Source organism: Balaenoptera acutorostrata, chromosome 20 (genome assembly GCF_949987535.1).
Source record: "Balaenoptera acutorostrata chromosome 20, mBalAcu1.1, whole genome shotgun sequence".
In the NCBI taxonomy this organism is placed as follows: domain Eukaryota; kingdom Metazoa; phylum Chordata; class Mammalia; order Artiodactyla; family Balaenopteridae; genus Balaenoptera; species Balaenoptera acutorostrata.
The window spans coordinates 48889293-48907915 of record NC_080083.1 but is presented as its reverse complement, the minus strand read 5'-3'; the positions used below and the strand labels follow the sequence as shown (position 1 = coordinate 48907915).

Sequence of the window (18623 nt, the reverse complement as noted above, 5' to 3'; positions counted from 1 at the left end):
CCGTCTGTCCTCTGGCTCCGCAGCGTCCGGCTCCGGGCGGGCGCCGCCCCCGGGGAGGGCCGCGGGGCTTCGTGCCCCGCCCGCCCGCCTGCGTCTACCCTCTACTGCCCTCCCCGGCCGGCCTCTCGCCGCGCCTCCTCCCCTCCGCTGCCGCCCGGGAGCTGTCCGCGCCGCGGTGCTGAAAGGAGCCGCGCGGCGGCAGCTGGGAGGGGGCAACTTCTCCGGGACTCAACGGGGCAGGGGCGGGGCCCTGACTCCTAGGGGGCGGAGCTGGGCGGGAGTCCCTCTCCAGGACTTCTTGGAGGAGCTTCTGCTCTGTCCCAATGGCCTGTGGCCTCGGCCCCTCTCAGACCCGTTCCCGGTACCAGAGGGCAGTCCGGACGTTACCAGGCGGTCTCTCTCAGGCCATGGGGGGTCGGGGGGTGGTGGTGCAGAAGGGGTTGTTAGAGGCCTCAGGTGGTTTTCTGCTGAAGGTCTCTTTCCTGATCTGACCGTTGGGCTGGACTCCGGCAATGGTACGGTTAGACCTCTTGCCCATCCTTACCAAGTGCCCTCCAGCTGAACCTCGGTGTCCATGTAGAACTCCTAGTGGCAAGCCCATCCAGCACCTGATCCTGGCAGAGTGATGTACAAGAAATATGCAATGAGGTGCTTTCTTGAGCTGTTAGCATACAGGCACTGCTTGGGAAGAGAACAGATTTAAAACTACCTATTAGCAAGTGACCACTGATAAAAGTGTCTGAGTACTGGTTGAAAATGAATACAATAGAATAAGCAGATGGGGATGGGGTGAGGTTTATTGAAAGAGGCTTCTTGGAGAGGAGGGAGAGAAGGGGACCACTGTTTACTGAGCATCTTGGTGGGCTTGGAGCTTTGCAGAGGGTCCAATGGCCAGTTTCAAGCCAGGCCTTGGGGGGCAAGCATTCAAATGGGGAATGCACTTTAGGCAAAGGCTAATGGTGGAATCAGTGCAAGGGGCTGAGCTGGGGGGTGGGAGAGGTCAGGTGGGAGAAGAAGGGAATGATAAGGACCCTCAGATGCCATTTTGAACATCTAGATTTAATTGATGGACAACCAAGTTGTTAAGCAGTTAGACATGAAGGAAGTATTCCAGTGAAAGAAATTTTACAGTGGCGGGTGGGGGAGGGAAGACGGACAAGGAGGCTCAGTGAGGTTTTTGCTGGAGTCCAGGTGAGCGGCTTGGAGTCCTGGGTTGGATGTGCCTTTGCCATGCAGAGCCACAGTGCCTGATGGGGGCCTTGTTGGCCACTGTGGCTGGGGGATGGGAGGGCTGCAAGTGTGGCCTCCTGCTGGGGGCAGAGTTGTCCTGGCTGACCCTGTGTGTGGGGGGATAAGCTATCTGTGGAGGAAAGGTGGGGCTGTTTCTCATGGGCTCAGTGTGTGGGGTGCTGAGCTCTGAGGAGGGATTTGGGCAGTGGGACACTCATTCATTCACCCACTCAAACATTTTCCAAGTCCCCACTGTGTGCCATGGCTTGTGCTGGCTACAGGTGCTACACAGCGTCCTGCCCTTACAGAGCTGACAGCGAATAATGGGGACAAATAAGGACACTGCAGCACAGCAAAGTAACAGCAGTGACAGAGACATCAAACGAGCAGCCTGCGGAGCCTGCGGTCAGAACAGGAAGTGCTCGGGCTCAGCCAGAACTCAAGAAGGCCTCTTGAAACCTGGGCAGAGGTAGGATCCATGGAGATCTCAGCCCACGGGTGCAGTCCTTCTGTACCCTGATCCCCTGACTTCTGGGCTCAGATCCTTAATCTAGAGAGAGCCAGTTCCATCTTTTGGCCACTTTCCCACTAGCTCAACTGGAGCTCTTGTGCCTCCTCTCTGTGGTTACTGGCTGTGATGCTACTTCTCCTCAAGGTTTCCCTAATCTCCGACGGGCATTGACTCTCAGCCTCCCCAGCAGCCCCTGGGGCCTCAGTCCAAACTCAGTAAGTTCCCGTATACTGGGTGTGGCGTCCTTGGGTTAGACAGACAACACAAGAAAGAAAGGGGGAGAAGAGGCAGGAGCAGAGCCCTTCCCTCTCTCTTCCTAGGTTTGCCCCTCGAGTACTCATTCCCCAATGTCCTCCTAAAGCTCTCCCTCCCCATCCTCCCCTCCCCCACTGAGCCTGGAAAGGTGCTGTTTGCCCTGTGCTCAATCCCCAGGGCAACAGCCCAGGCAGCAGGTGTGTGTGTTGAACAAGGCCATCTCTGGGGCGCAGTGGCTGGAGATGAGCTTTGTTTAAATATTAAAGAAGTCAATCATTAATCAAGCTTCGCTTGGTGCCCAGCTACCCACTCTCTCCATTTGGGAGGGCCTGGACTGGGGCAGGGAGGGCCATGGGGCAGTTTGTAAGGCTACTCGCATCTCAGACAGCTAACAAGCAGCTTTTGGGGGCTGGATTATGCAGCCCAACACAGGGCAGGCCAGAGGATCAGCAGAAAGAGGGGCCGGCCAGTGTACAGAGCATCGTGCTCATGAACTGGGCGCTGATGGTTCGTACAGGAGTGTCTGGCTCTACTTGAATACATTGTATAAGGGGACTGAAGCAGTGTCCAGTTTCTAAACAGAGCAGATTCTCCTTGGGTACTGCAGCCCCTGTCCAGCCCCACAGTTGGGCTCCTGAAGAAAGCATGACTATGAAGAACAAGTTCTGGGCATGAATTGGGGCTGAGGGCTGGCTTGGAGGGACATAGCCCCTGAGTCACTAAAACCATGGTTCCTGAGCCCCCAGGGAAGGAGGCTGGCCTGGAACCCAGGGTGTACATGGAATCACACAGTCACCTGTGCACATGGCCTCACATACATGAGTTCACAAACACACAGTTACAACTCCGCATGTACCCAGATCTGCCACAGCTGCACCCAATTACAGTTGGGCACTATGCATGCAAGCGGTCCCCTCCTCAACCTCCCCAACATCCTCTCTGGCTTGGCCACCTTCCTCCTGCCCCCCCAGCCTCACCAGTCACAGTGGTGTCTAGTCCCAGCTCCACCATTCAGCTCTCATCCACGGAGGCTTCCTGTTGTGCTGTGTGAAAATCCGAATGGTCAGGCCGATTGAGCACAGCATCAGGATGAGGCAGAGGCCCAGCAGCAGCCACTGTTTTTTGACAACTTGGTGGGGCTCCGTGGCTATGCCTGGAAAGTAGGCCTTGGGTGGTGACTTGAGTGCACTGGTGTCCTGTGCACTGGTGTCCTGTGTACTGGTGTCCCGCGCACTGGTGTCTTGGGCCAGTGAGCTTTTTTCCAGGATGTACAGCCTGTGGGCCAGCAGCAGGACCACCAGTAACATGACAAAGCTCAGGGCCAGCAACACCCACTGCCCAGATTTGGCCTGGGCAGGGTCCAGCTCCAGACCCAGGAATGCCACCCTGTCTGTTTCTTTCTCTGTGGAAGACATAGGAATCTTGCCGAGCAGGTGGAACTGGGGAGGGTACCTCATGGTGATCAGAGAGGATCTGACTGCCACAGGCCTTCTCCCTCAGCCTCTGGCACCTACCTTCCATGCCAAAGTTGAGGGCCTTGCCTGGGAAGCAGGGTGAGAAAGAGGAGCAAAAGGAAGAGAAGGAAGGGACGGTACAGACAGGGCTGTGTACCACGTGGCGCCCGCAGTGGCTCTGTGCAAGGGTCAGGAGGCAAGATGCCCACCCCGTGCTCAGAAGCCAGCCCGGCAGTCTAGCTGGAGAGTGGGCAAGGAAGCATCCGAGCGAGCTAGTGGCTGGGGCGTGGGCTGTGGTCTTGGCCGAGGCTGCATCAGGTGCAGACAGGGTTCCACAGCAGAAAGCCAGGTCATAGATGGGCTAGGGGTGAAGGCTGGGTTGGGGTAGGGGTTGGCCCAGGGCAGGCTAGGGTAGGGCTTGGGGCTAGAACAGTGGTGGGATTAGGGTCAGATCACCAAACCTTCAAAGGAACAGCTGAAGTGTGGCCAGCCCAGGATCTCCCCACGCCGCACATTCTCGGTGACCAGACAGTTCAGCAGGGGCTTGAAGTAGGTCATGAGGGCCTTTGTAGACAACTTGGTCTCCCTGGTTATCTTCTGCAGGACCTCTGGCCAGGGCTTGCTTGAGCCCAGCTTTAGGACATCCCTGGGAGAGTGGGTACAGCTGTGAGGCTGTGTGGGGGAATTGGCTAATGCTGCTGGGACCCCTCAGTATGCCCAACCCCGCCTTTAGGGCTTTGATACCCAGACTCTTCCAACAGAGCTCAGCACAGTGGATTAAATCACAAGCTTTGAAATAACACCAACCTGTGCTTGAGTCCTCTGTGGCTCAGCTGTGGGACCTTGGGCAAGTACTTAACCTTTCTGAACTACAATTTCCATATCTGTAAAATGGAGAAAATAACAGTACCTATCTCCTAGGGTTGTTGTGTTGGCCAAATAAACACAATTCTGGGAGCATACTATGTAGGCAATAAATCCTTGCCTAATATTATTATTATTATTATTACTACTACTGTGATGATTACTGTTCTCCTGGACTCAAATAAGCCTAAAGTCAAGAGGGAAACCTCATGTTTCCCATGAGGTGCTCAGTGTTAGTAGAGAGAGGTCACTCTTGTCCCTTCCGGTCTCACAGGGAGCGTGTGGGATGATTAGAGAAATAATAAGCATGGGATGCGTCCTGTGCACTGCCTGCAGAGCTGCAGAAATGTCAGCTCTGCCTCAAGGCACACCCTGTGCTTGGTGGCAGGGGGTCTAGCCTTAGGCTTGGCCCGTGCACTCATGGTGGGGTTACAGAGTGTGCTGCAGCCAGGGCTCTGGGCTCCTCCACCCCAGGGCCACCCGCAGAGGCAGCAGGAGGCGTATGTTGATGCTTCTCAACCTGTTCCCCCTGATCCGACCAGGAGAGAGGTGGGGCTGAGAGGCCCAGAAGTCAGAGTGTGGAATCTAGACTAACAGGACCCAGGTTCAGACCCAGCAGTGCTAGTTACGGGCCGCACAACCACAGACAACCAGCTTAACCTCTCTTAGCCTCAGCTTCTTCATCAGTAAAACCGGGTTCCATTAACACTTGCATTTCACTGTGGTGAGGATTAAGTCACATAATGGCAGCAAAGAGGGCTTTGTTGCTTGCAAAGACTTATACACATCGCTTAATAAACAGCTGGGAAAGAATGAGGTGGGGAAACTAAAGGTCAGTGGATCCTTGGAAGAAACCACTAGGGGAAAATGTAGTTATGACCCTAGAGAAATGGAGGAGAAAAGTCATCAAGATAGAAAGAAAAAAACAAACAAAACTGACTTTAGGTTAGAGGATTTTTATCAGATGCCAGGTCCTGGGAAAAAGGAAGGACCTGGTGGGGGAAAAGTTTCAACCACTGAGAGTCTGCCTACTCAGAAATAGTCTTTCAGGCTGGGCGGGACAAGAGGTTTGATGTGGGCAGCACATGAGACTTGCAAGGGTGACAACTGGGCACTGCCTGGAGCCCTCAACTCCAACGTGGCAGCAACGGGACCCACGGACAGGGTCAGGTCCTCGCGGCTGGCTGGGTGAGGCAGGGGACTTTGGGAATTTGGACCAAGTCCACTTCGACCCTCTCTTCCCAGCAGAACCAGCTCAGAGCCTGTCCCACGGCAATCACATTTAGGATGATGGGTCAAAAATAGCAAAATCAAGTTTTAAGCTGTGTTAGGCAAAAGAGCAGCCAAGAATCTTGCCCTTCCCCTTCTCCCCTGCAAGCATGTGCCTGCCCCACGCCTCCACAATATGCCTAGTGATGACCGGCAAGGCTTCTACATGCTTGATGTCAAGTCAGACCCTGGGAGCCTTGTGTGCCCTGCGTGGAGTGGGGGAGGGAAGCGATGAGAATGACTGAGCTCAAAAGTCCCAGCGATCAAGCGGGATGAAGGCTCAGAGTCAAAAGTGAGTTGATGTTGGGAATTCCCTGACAGTCCAATGGTTAAGACTCCAGGCTTCCACTGCAGGGGGTGCAGGTTCGATTCCTGGTCGGGGAACTAACATCCCAAGTGCCACGTGGTGCAGCCAAAACAAGAAAACAAAACAAAACAAAAGTGAGTTGATGTATAAAAAATGGATGTCTGCTATTTTTTGTACTCCTGCGTTGGGGGTCAGAGATCCCTCCTTGATCCCCTGGCATGACCTCCTCACTCTCTTTGCATGTTCACCAAAGCCCTTTCCTACTGCACCAGCTCCTTTCTTGGATTACGGTTATTGATTTATCCTGTGGCCCATTGCCCCCTGCTGGACGCAGGGCAGGCTGGTCGGCACGTGCACAAGTAAATGTTTGCTGAATGAATAAATGATAGGCAGCCAGAGACATGAATGCAGGGAGCAGAGAGGCCTCTTATGTTTCACACATTCAGAGAAGCTCAAACCTGGGCAGTCGACTAGAATAAACTGCTGTAGTATGAAAAGATGGAAAAGCAAACAGACTAGGGAGACAAGAAGGCATGCAAGGTGTAGCCCTCCTGCAAGCAAAGGCAGGGATCAGTCCTGCAACTCCATCTGGCCTTGTGGTTACTGATGAATGGCTTGGTGGAATCACAAATGTGCTCATTAAACTTGCAAAGGATACTAAATTATTGTGGATAATTATTAGTATACTAAAAAGAGGCTTTGTTCATCCTCTGGGAAACCAGGAATAAAACTCAACATGACCTTGACAGGTTAGGGTAATGGACCTACTGAAATCGGTTGAAACTCAATGGGGAAAAGACCATGTCACTGGGTGGGCTTCATGTCTCAGTGGTTGGAGCGCTGATCTTGGGACCAGCGGACTAGGTCAACTTCACCAGACCAGTGTCGTTTGACTGATGGAAGCAACAGGGTGAAAGATAATGTGTTCTGGAGTCAGTTTGAGCCTCAAAGCATGACTCTGCCACTTCCTAGTTGAGCGACGTGCAATCACGTTACCCCTCTTGGCTTTGGTTTCATCACTTATGAAATGTGGATAATAATATCCATTTTGCAAAGTTATGAGCTGCTAACGTGAAACACTGCAAGAGCGCTTGTTAGAGAGCTCAGCCTGTAGCTGTAAATGCTTCCCGCCATCAGGTCAGCCTCTCGCCCCACTCCAGGTTTGCTTCAGGACCAGAAAGCAGTGCCACAAAGGCAGGGATGGAAAGGATGGGCTAGATACCCAGTGCAGGAAAAAAAACTGCGGGTAGGGGGTCAAAGTAGACCACAGCTGATCTGAGTGTGCCAAGAGGCTGGTGTGAAAGCCACCTGGATCGGCCTGGGAACTAGGCTCAAACACTTCCAAGAAAAGATGGAAAAAGCAGAGTGCGCCTTATCAAATGCTGCTGAGAGGCTAGGCAAGCGCCTTGCCAGGAAAGAATAAGGAGATTCAGATGGAAGATGGAGGCAGAGGCAGGACTCCAACACTGGGTTCTGATCTGGGACAGTTTGGTTTATTGGCTATGTGAGTGAGTGAGTGAGTGAGTGAGTGAGTGAGTGAGTGTGTGTGTGTGTGTGTGTGTGTGTGTGTGTGTGTGTGTTAGCAGGAGGGGCTAAACAGTCTCTCTGACCACAAGGGGCTACACAAGACGAAAGGAGCTTTGATTAACATAGGAGAGACTGCAGTCTGACAGAAGGAAGAACTTCCACTAGAACACAAGCTCTGTTCAGGGGGCCTAGGGTGACCAGGTGAGAAGAGGGGCCCTGGGGCAGGCATCCAGCAAGGTGGGGAAGGGGAGCCAAGGACAGGGGAGGGAGGAGGGCACTCACTCCAGGAGCTTCCCAGCCGGCTTGGAGTTATAGATGTTATGTCGGGTGCAGCAGCCCCACGTGGCCTGAGGCCTTGCAGAGTGCTTCATGGAACTGGAACTGCAGCACGAGGATGAGGAAGTACCTGGGGAGAGAAGGCGAGGCTGGCTGGGGAGGGGTGGCAGAGGTGGGCCTGGGTCAGCAGTCACAATGGGGTAGGCGGGCCCTGGAACACTGCAAGGGCTCTCCTTCCTAGCCTTCTGAATCAAACCTATGCTGGCCTCCCTCTTTCCTTCCCTCCTCTCAGGGACATCAGACATGCTTTCCCATTAGCTCTGCCCTCCACACAGGAGCTGATGTAAAAGCCCAGTGGATTCAGGGCATGGCCCTCAGAAGGTTGTGCCGTCTGATGGGAGGAGGTGGGGAGGGGTGCAGGGGGACATTTGGATCTGCGGCCTTCCTGGAAATCCTCAGCTTGGGTCCTATGCCCCCGACTCCCAACTCGAAGAGCCGGTTCTGCTGGCAGGGCCCAGACCTTTACCGAATGTAGGGCAAGCTGGCAGAGATGTGGAACTTGGTGCCCGGATCAAAGTCATCCTCTGTCCGAGGGACAGGGGGGGCACAGGCCCTGGTACTTCAACCTGGGGGTGGGGGGTAAATTGGGGGCTTGATAGTGCCATCCGGTAGGGTTCCCAGAGCCTTTTCCTTTTGAAACATTTGCACAGCTATCAAAGCGACTTGGCGTGCAGAGGACACTTAATGCATTTTTTTTTTTTTTAAAGGATTTTCTTATTTATTTATTTATTTATTTATTTTTGGCTGTGTTGGGTCTTCGGTTCGTGCGAGGGCTTTCTCCAGTTGCGGCAAGCGGGGGCCACTCTTCATCGCGGTGCGGGGACCGCTCTTCATCGCGGTGCGCGGGCCTTTCTCTATCGCGGCCCCTCCCGTCGCGGGGCACAGGCTCCAGACGCGCAGGCTCAGCAATTGTGGCTCACGGGCCCAGCTGCTCCGTGGCATGTGGGATCTTCCCAGACCAGGGCTCGAACCCGTGTCCCCTGCATTAGCAGGCAGATTCTCAACCACTGCGCCACCAGGGAAGCCCCTTAATGCATTTTTACTGATTAAATAAATGAGTTGAAAACACATGGGACTGGGAATCAGAATCAAATAATAACAATAGTTAACACTGAGCACTTCCTCTCTGCAGGAACCGTGCCAAGCTCTTCACACAGACTCACTCAACATTGTCCTCGTTCTGGGGGCACAGGAGGGAATGAGCTAGGCAAGGTCACTGCTTTCGTCCTAATGATGGGGGACGGTTGTAGACCAACCAACAAGGTTGTTTCATCTGATAAGAAGTGCCAAGAGGATACCAGGGGATAAGCGGGGGTGGGATAAATTGGGAGATTGGGACTGACATATACACACTACTATATATAAAATAGATAACTTCTGAGAACCTGCTGTATAGCACAGGGAACTCTACTCAATACTCTGTAATGGCCTATATGGAAAAGGAATCTTTAAAAAAAAAAAGAGTGGATATATGTATATGTATAACTGATTCACTTTGCTGTCCATCTGAAACTAACACAACATATAAGTCAACTATACTCCAATAAAAATTAAAAAAAAAAAAAAAAAAGAAGTGCCAAGAAGAAAACAGAGTAACATCCCTGTGGTATAGTACTACTACTATTCCCATTCTACAGATGAAGAAAACCGAGGTTTAGGGATCAGGGAATTGGTAGCAGGACACAGAACAGTCATGGGCAGACCCTAGTAACTTTCATGTTCAGGTCTGGTTTTGCCCCTCTGAGTTGTGTGACTATGGGAAAGTTACTGATTGTCACTGAGCCTTGTTGTAAAATGTTGTCTGTGAAATGGGGATAAAATGACCCATCTTTGGGATGAGACAAAGTCTATGAACAAGCTCATAGTTTCATTGTTGGCCCACTGGAGCCCTGAACCATCCTCTCAGGGGAGTTCCTCTCTCATTGACAGGGTTTTGTTCAAGGACCAGGGAGTTGCCTTCCCTTTCCCTCAACCCCAGGTTTCCATCACTCAGGTGGTGGTGGGCATGGCCGAGAGAGGAAGGAAAAGGTCCTGGGCAGGCACCTCACATGGCTGGTGGGGGTGCCCTTGGAGGGGGCATGAAGTCAAGACCCTGCCTGTCCCACCAGTGAGGCCTGGCCCTGTATTCAGGGCGGGGGTGTGAGGGTGAGAGGACGAAGGGAGGGGTGCCCAGCTCTGCCATCCCTGGATGGTGGTGTGACCGCAGGGTGGTCACACCTTCTTCTTCTGTGAATGGCCAACGTAAGGGCCTGGTGCAGAGCTAGCAGGCCCATCAGGGTCGTCTGCAGCAAGCAGACCTGAGCTGGTCAGTCTGACCATCTCCTAGTGGAGATGGAGAAGCCATAGTCATGGGCAGTTATCATCCAAGCAAACAGCCAGGGGTCGGTGGTGGGATGGACACAGGTGCCCCTCACTCAGGACTGATGCTGCCCGACTGCCGGTGGTGCTCCTTCCGTTGCCAGCTCTGCCCGCAGACAGGTCTGCGGATGCTAAGTCAGAGGCAGGTGTGTGTGTGTGTGTCGGGGTAGCAGGAAAGGGGGCACTGGGCCTGCCCCTGTCCCATGAGGACTCTTTCCACAGGAGGGAAAGAGCTCAGCCCCCCAAACACCCCTTCTGCTGGCCCCACTGGTGGGCACAGAAAGGGAGGGGAGGAGCAGGAAGGCCTGCCCGGCAGTCAGTGTCCCGTTCTTGGAGGAGCCCAGGCGCAACGACTGCGTGAGCTTCCCGGCCTCCCAGGATCCCCAGAGAGGCTAAGGGGCCTGCTCAGTGCTGGTGCTGGATTCGACATGACCCCCCATGACTGCACGCTCGGGCCCTACCCACTTCAGCAGGAGCGCTTTTGTCCGGTGACAACAAACAGCCAACGCCACCCCAGGGCTTCCCCATGGCCCCGGGTCAGCAGCGTCTCACGCCCAGCTCTGCCCTCACAGGAGAGGCAGCAGCGCTCTTTGGTAGCAGGCGGTACCCTTGAGGCTGCCCCGAAAGCCCTGGGAAAGCCCACACCAGGGCTGGGCCTGGGCAGCGGGCCCCGATCAGCGGTCCTCCCCACCTGAGGTTCCACCACTCCTGGTTGTACACGGCCTTCTCGATGGTGCCGCCAAAGACCTTCCAGCGAAACAGGTCCACCAGGTAGGCGAAGGGGATGAAGGCGATCTTCTCCAGGGCAACGTTCATCAGGAAACCGACATCCTCCTCTGGGGAAAGCCGGGCCGTTAGGAGGCTGCTCCCAGTTCCCCCTCCCCTCAGCTTTGCCTGGAGAGCCCCAGCTGCAGCCCCAGGCCGAGGCTGGCCTCCTATGATCCCCTTGGTCCCCATCACCTTCGTCCTGGTGCTGGTGGCTGAGCAGGCCTCTGCTGAGCAGGTGCTTATGGGAGGAGGCCGAGAGGGTGATCACCGACCCCACGGCCTCTGCAAAGGCTGGGTTGGCGCCTGCGCGGAAGATCACAGAGGGGTTCTTGTACTGCAGGAAGTACTGGATACGGCCCATCTGGTGGAAGATGGAGAGCAGGTCTTCTATGGTCACTTCGGTGCACTTCTTTATCCTGGGGTTAAAGGGCAAGGGTCAAGGAGCATGGGGATGCCCTGGGAGAAGGAGAGATTTCTCCATTCAGGCTCTGTTAAGGGACGGGGGTGGTCAAGCCAGAGACCAGCAGGGCCTTATGCTGTTACTCCAGGCCTCACATCCAAGCAGCGGCCAAGCCCTTTGCTCTCACCCACCTGGCCCGTGTGGCTGGCTCACCCCCCAACCCCCGCCACCCTCCTGAGCCAGGCAGACAGGTGGAGAGCGGGAGGAGCAGAGGCAGGGGGTGATGCTGGCCGCAGGCTGAGCTCCGGAAGTCCTTCCTGTTGTAGAAGTCCCAGGCGGATGTGTGGCACTCCACCTCCCGCCCGTCTGTTGGCCTTTCCATCTTGGAATTTTTCCAGAACCCAGGAGGGGTGGAAAGCAGCCCTGGGGAGGTGACGAATTTTTCAGCCTCTTGGAACATTTTCTCAGACTTCCACTGCTGTGAGGAAGAGGAAGTGCGTGGGGCCCCCCTCAGGGCTGCGGAGGGGGCAGGGGCAGACCGAGGCCGAGCGCTGACCTGGCCTCGCATGATCTTCGTGATGTCCTCAGGGAGCTTCTCCGGGAAGGGCAGGACCGGGTCTAAGATGTTGACCCAGGACTGAGCCCACACATTGCCTGGAAGGGGAGGGGGAGGGCTAAGAGGAGGCAGGAGATCGGCTCTCCCCCGACTGAGCGTCTGCTCGCCTGCCTGCTTGGAGGCCCACTCCGCCCGCCCTGCCTCTGCCGCCAGCTGGGGTTTTACCCAGAACGTGGGCAGGGATGGCCCCCTCGGATCCGGATCGATGAGCTCGGGCCCGTAGAAGCGATACAGGGCCCGGCGCACGTAGGCGTGCAGGTTCAGGCAGAGCGGCTGCAGCTCCTGGAAGAGTTGCTCCAGGTCTTCCAGTGTGTCGGACTCGTACGTGGACCGCCATAAGGCCCCCATGTCTTTGTAACCTAGGACAGGGGAGGGGGCTCAGAGGCGCTCACCACCCTTCAGCCTGGCCTGGCTGGCAGGAGACCCAAGCACCTTCTAGGGAAGCCACTTGACCTCCCAGATCCTTGGGGGTCTTCATCTGCCAAACAGGAAAAACACCTCCCAAGGCCACTGTCCGTATTGGATGAGATCAGGGTGGAAAGGCACTTAGCAAAGTACATAATGTGTGCTCCTCCCCTTGCCTGGCTGGATAGGACCTGGGTAAAGCCCTGTTCCTCTCTCACCCACCTCAAGCCCTACCCACCCAGCCTGCCTTCCTTCAGATCCTCCCAAGGACTTCAGGCTGCTCTTTTCTTCTTGCTGTCTGGCTCGTCCCATCTTTCAGGCCTTGGATAAACGTCAGCGAGGCCTTCCCTGACCACCTAGCTGAAGCAGGGCTCCCCTATTCTCTCTCTGCAGCCCCTTCCTGCTCAGCATTCATCCCGGGTGGCAACAACTGGAGATGTGCGTCTGTCCCCCAGCGAACTGTAAGTCCTAGGAGGGTGGGCACCTTGTCTGTCTTTTCACCTATGCATCCTCAGAACCTCCCCAGCACCAGCACACAGTAGGTGCCCAATCACCGTTCGCGGAACCACACAATGAGTGAGCCACCTTGCCCTCCCCAGCGGCAGGGCTCAGGGTTCCCATCTCCAGGTCCTACCACCACCCTTCCCCTCTGCAGACTCTGCTTCGCCCTTCCCAGCATTGCCCTGAGCCCCACGCAGTACCGGTCTGCCCCTGGCTGGGCTGGCTGGCAGGTGCGGGGGGAGGGGCCTCACCATTGAGCTACGCAGCCTTGTTGCTGAGCTGCACGTAGCGCTCGAACGTGCTGCGGAGCTGGCGACCCATAGCATCCCGCCAGCCCTGCCAGGCCCACAGCAGCTCCTTCTGGTCCCGGGAGGTGGCCGTGACTTCTTGGAGGCCTGTGCCCAGAAAAGAAGCCAAGGCCACCCACTCCGGCGGGTGGACTTCTGCCCTCACCTGCCCCAGGCACCCACTCTCCCCGCCCCCACCAACAAGGGCAGTTGGGGCCAGGAGGAGGGTGGGAGTCTGGAGTCTCCTGGAAGGGGCTGGTGCTGAGACTCGGGGGTTGGCAGGGGTGGGCTTGGGTGCTCCCCAGGCTCCAGGGGCAGGCAGGGCCCCGCATTCAGGCACACCTGGGCCATGCTGTACGTGGTCTCCATGTGGGCCACAATCTGGCTGCACTGGGGGGACAGGTGTCACCCAGGGCAGGCCGGTACCTGTGGGCCCACCCCCGGTGCTAGCTCCACCAGCCTGGAGAGGCGGGCCTGGCCAAGGCATCTTCCCACCAGTCTCTGCTTCCCTCCTCTTCCAGAGGACGCTCTGGCCCTGCCTGCCAACCTCCCTCCTGCCCCCTTCGGCTCCCCGCCAGGCAGCCCACCCACCCTGGGGTGGGGATCATGTGCCTGGAGGCCTGGGGGCTCGTCCTCACCTCCCGGAGCTCCTCCTTGGGCAGGGCCGCCCTGTCGAAGTTCTGCAGCTCACTCAGCACGCGCTTCACGGCTGGGTCCTGGAAGCTGGTGATCTTAAACAGGAGGGCCCGCATGCCAAAGTACAGCGTGTGCTGGGGCCTCTCCACGTCCTTGTCCAGCTGGAAGGAGGGTCACTGTGTTTGTCATGTGAGGCTGAGGGAGAGGGTCAGGGTCCCACAACCCCCCAAGCTCCTCCCAAAGCCCACTTTTTTTTTTTAAAGATTTTTTTTGATGTGGACCATTTTTAAAGTCTTCATTGAATTTGTTACAATATCGCTCTGTTTTGTTTTTCTGGCCGCTAGGCATGTGGGATCATAGCTCCCCGACTAGGGATCGAACCCGCACCCCCTGCATTGGAAGGTGAAGTCCTAACCACTGGACTGCCAGGGAAGTCCCCCAAAGCCCACTTTAAGGGTTTGGAATCATTGAAAATTTGCTAAGAAGGAGAAGGGAGGGAGCCTGGTCCTTAAAAGCAAGCAGGTGATATCTACAAGGGGAAAGAAACAAGAGACTCTTGCCTAGAGATCTTTTAGGGCTACCAAAAGGCCCAGAGCTTACAGTCTGTTTTGACATGTACTTTGGGGCTTCCCTTTTTCCTTTAGCTCTGGAAAGGGGGCAAAAAGTGTGGTTCCCCCCCAATCCCCCACCGAGACCCCTGAGAAGAGCAAGGGGAGAAGGGGCTGGGGTGGAAGTGGTACCACACCATTTCCTCGCGATTTTTCTTGGTGATGTTGGTGACATAGTTCCAGGTGGCCTCCATGAACTGGTTCCACACAACTTGGGCTGTATGCTCATAAAACTGCAGGAAGGCCTTTGCCACGGTCTCATTGTAGAGCTTGTCTGCGGAGAAGGAGACAGGTATAATGATGTCCTGGGAGGGGTCTGCCCCTGCCTGGTGCCCTTGTCTGATCCCATGCTCCTTCAGGTCCCAGCCCTACCTGAGTTCTGATCACCCTCGGTCCTGAGCCATGGCAAGAGCTGCCCATAACAGAAGAGCACAAGTAAGGAAGGTCCAGGGCAAGTCCATCTTGTTCCCATGACCAGGAGAACAGCAGAGCTGGGTGAGGCTATGGGCCAATCACAATCAAGCTCCATATTGTGACATCAGGGGCCAAAGGGTCAGCCATGCAATGTCAGAACTGGAAAGCCCCCACCTACCTTCTGGTCCAACTGTCCCCATTTTACAGGTGAGGAGACTGAGGTCTAGAATGATCTAGCCATACGACCCGATTCACACAGCTAGTCAGTGGCAGAGCCAAGAGGAGAACCAGGGCTCTTGACTTCTACACCAGAGCTTGTCTCATTCTACTCAGTCACTTCTTCCTTGCATTGGAGCCACCCTTGGCCATGACCAGGGATTGATGAGTCTCCTCCCTCCACAGGCTGGGATCACCTCTGAGCAAGTGGGTGGGAGGATGGATGGATGGATGGAAGGAAATGACATCTCTGGGTCTCTGGACTCTGGAAGCACAGTTGTCTCTCCGTGTTCTTCTGACTTGACCTCCTATGTTCATATTTTTGGCCTTTTTCTCTCTTGTGGGATGTATGATCATCCCAGGGCTGTGCAGGACCCTTCCTCCCTTTCCCTGTTCTTACACCTGCTTCCCCAGGGAGAGCCTGATACTATGAGTTTGCTTTCGGAAGGTAGAGGACTGTCTACTATGATTAAAAACAGTACTTTTTGGTTGTTGTTAACTATTGTCATCATGCTATACATTACATCCTCAGGACTTATTTATCTTGTAACTAGAAGTTTACACGTTTTGACTGCCTTCACCCATTTCACCCATCCTCCCACCCTTGCCTCTGGCAATCACCAATCTATAAGTTCAGTTCAGTTTTGTTTTGTTTTGGGGTGTCTTTGTGTTTTTGTTTTTTAGATTCCACATATAAGTGAGATCATACAGTATTTGTCTTTCTGTCTGACCTCTTTCACTTAGCATAATGCGCTGAAGTTCCATTCATGTTGTTGTAAATGGCAAGATTGCCTTCTTTTACATGGCTGAATAGTATTCCTGTGTGTGTGTGTGCATTACCTTTTCAGTGTCCATCAATGGACACTCAGGTTGTTTCCATATCTTGGCTATTGTGAATAATGCTGCAATGAACATGGGGGTACAGATGTCAAGATACTGGTTTCATTTCCTTTACCCAGAAGTGGAATTGCTGTATCATATGGTAATTCTGTTTTTAATTTTTTGAGGAACCTCCATACTGTTTTCCAAGTGGCTGCACCAATTTACATTCCCACCAACAGTGCACAAGGGTTTCTTTTTCTTCATATCCTTGCCCACAGTTATTTCTTGTCTTTTTGATAATAGCCATTCTCAGAGGTGTGAGGTGATATCTCATTGTGGTTTTGATTTGCATTTTCATGAGTAGTGATGGTTAGTGATGTTGTGCACATTTTCATGTACTTTTGGCCATCCATATGTCCTCTTTGGAAAAAAAAGTCTATTCAGATCCTTGCCCACTTTTTAATCAAATTGTTTTTGTTGTTGTTATTGAGCTGTATTAGTTCTTTATATATGTTGAATATTTAACCCCTTATCAGATATATGATTTGCAAATATTTTCTGAAAATCTGGGGGTTGCCTTTTCATTTTGTTGATGGCTTCTTTTGCTGTGCATGAGCTTTTTAGTTTGATGTAGACCCACTTGTTGATTTCTGCTTTTGTTGCCTTTGCTTTTGGTGTCAAATCCAAAAAAATTCATTACCAAGACTGATATCTAGGAGCTTACCTCCTATATTTTCTTCTAGGAGTTTTATGGTTTCAGGCTTCACATTCAAGTCTTTAATCCATTTTGAGTTAATTTTTGTCTATGGTGTAAGATAGGGGTCCAGTTTCATTCTTTTGCATGTGGCTGTCCAGCTTTCCCAACACCACTTATTGAAGACACTATCCTTTCCCCATTGTATATTCTTGACTTTTGTCATAAATATATTGACCATATATGCATGGGTTTATTTCTGGGCTCTCTATTCTGTTCTATTTATCTATGTGTCTGTTTTTATGCCAATACCATAACGTTCTGATTACTATAGCTTTGTAATAAAGTTTGAAATCTGGAAGTGTGATGCCTCCAGCTTTGTTCTTCTTTCTCAAGATTGCTTTGTCTATTTGGGGTCAAAACATAGTATTTTTAAAAATGCAAAATACAGAGCTGAGATGGAAAGCAAGAAAAGGGACTCTTCAGATGCCTGGGAGACAAGGAGGGCTCATGCAGCAGTGAGTGGGGGCCCATGTGGTAAATCAAATTTCATCCATGCCCAAAGGGCTGCAACATTGGTGCCTGCCTGGGGATAGCCAGTTGTAGTGGAAGTACTGCCTACATCAAGGGAGCCAGCAGACGGCTTCTTTTCTAAGGGAGCCCTGCAAGAAGCAACCATGAAACCGACCCTGAGGACATCTTCACAACCTGGTGTTGCATGGGAAGGGTCCCCCTGCAGAAGGCTGTCCCACTGAAGATGGCTCATAGGTCAAGATTTCCATGTAAAAGAGGAAGTCCAATGCAGTCGGTGTTAATAATGATCGCCAGCCCCCACTGAGCATTTTCCAGGGGCGAGGGACCCTTTGAGGGCTTTCAGGACATGAATCCTCACAACAAACCCATGAGGTAGGTACTGAGATCAACTCCCCCAGTTTACAGATGAGGAAAATGGGCACGAAGAGGTTGAGAAACTTGCTCATAGTTACATAGCTAGCAAATAGTGGAGGTGGGACTCAAATCCACATAGTTTGACTCCAGAGTCTGTGCTAAACTACAGACACAGGCATGGATTAGACCACACCTGAGGAAGGGCAGGTGTTAGAGCAATCTGAAAGGGACTTACAATCTGGATTTTACACCATCTACAAAAATTAACTCAAAATGGATTACAGACCTAAACATAAGAACTCAGACTATAAAACTCTTTGAAGAAATCACAGGGGAAAACTTCATGACATTGGATTTGGCAATGATTTCTTGGATATGATACCAAAAGCTCAGGCAACAAAAGAAAAAAACAGACAAGTTGGACCTCATTAAAGTTAAGAGTTTTTGCACATCAAAGGATACTAACAACAGAGTAAAAAGGCAAGCTACAGAACTGGAGAAAATATTTGCGAATCATAGATCTGATAAGTGATTAATATCCAGAATATGTGAAGAGCTCCCCAAACTCAGCAGTGAACAAAGAACAACCCAGTTCAAACATGGGCAAAGGACTTGAATGGGCATCTCTCTAAAGATGATATATAAATGGATAATAAGCACTTGAAAAGATGCTCAATATCACTCATCATTAGGCAAATACAAATCAAAACCACGAGATACCACTAGGATGGATATTACAAAAAAACAAACAAAAAAACCCAGAAAACATCAAGTGATGGCCAGCACGTACAGAAATTGGAACCCTGTGAACTGCTGGTGGGACTATAAAATGGCTCAGGCACTGTGGAAAACAGCATAGAATTACCATATGATCCAGGAATTTCAATTTGGGGTGTATACCCAAAAGAAGTCAAAGCAGAGACTTGAACAGATATGGTGATGGTTGCACAACAATTGAATATACTCAATGCCATTTTTAACTGTACACTTAAATATGGTTAATGAGACTTCCCTGGTGGCGCAGTGGTTAAGAGTCCGCCTGCCAATGCCGGCGACATGGGTTCGAGCCCTGGTCCGGGAAGATCCCACATGCCGCGGAGCAACTAAGCCTGTGCGCCACAACTACTGAAGCCCGCGTGCCTAGAGCCCGTGCTCCACAACAAAGAGTAGCCCCCGCTCGCCACAACTAGAGAAAGCCTGTGCAGCACAACAACGAAGACCCAATGCAGCCAAAAATAAATTTTAAAAAAAAAAGGT

The 18623-nt window shown here is 52.9% G+C and overlaps 1 protein-coding gene across 1 annotated transcript; it reads right to left on the bottom strand.

Annotated features, from left to right (window-relative positions):
- Positions 1–2988: 2988 nt before the first annotated feature.
- Positions 2989–14804, bottom strand: LOC103017628 (angiotensin-converting enzyme-like protein Ace3). The gene is given in 17 exon segments (XM_057535191.1): positions 2989–3398; positions 3912–4096; positions 7700–7743; positions 7745–7823; positions 8220–8296; positions 8298–8319; positions 10803–10947; positions 11072–11288; positions 11578–11757; positions 11836–11933; positions 12061–12094; positions 12097–12254; positions 13053–13196; positions 13379–13478; positions 13727–13885; positions 14470–14606; positions 14705–14804. Coding segments are annotated over 17 exon segments (2289 nt in total).
- Positions 14805–18623: the final 3819 nt, after the last annotated feature.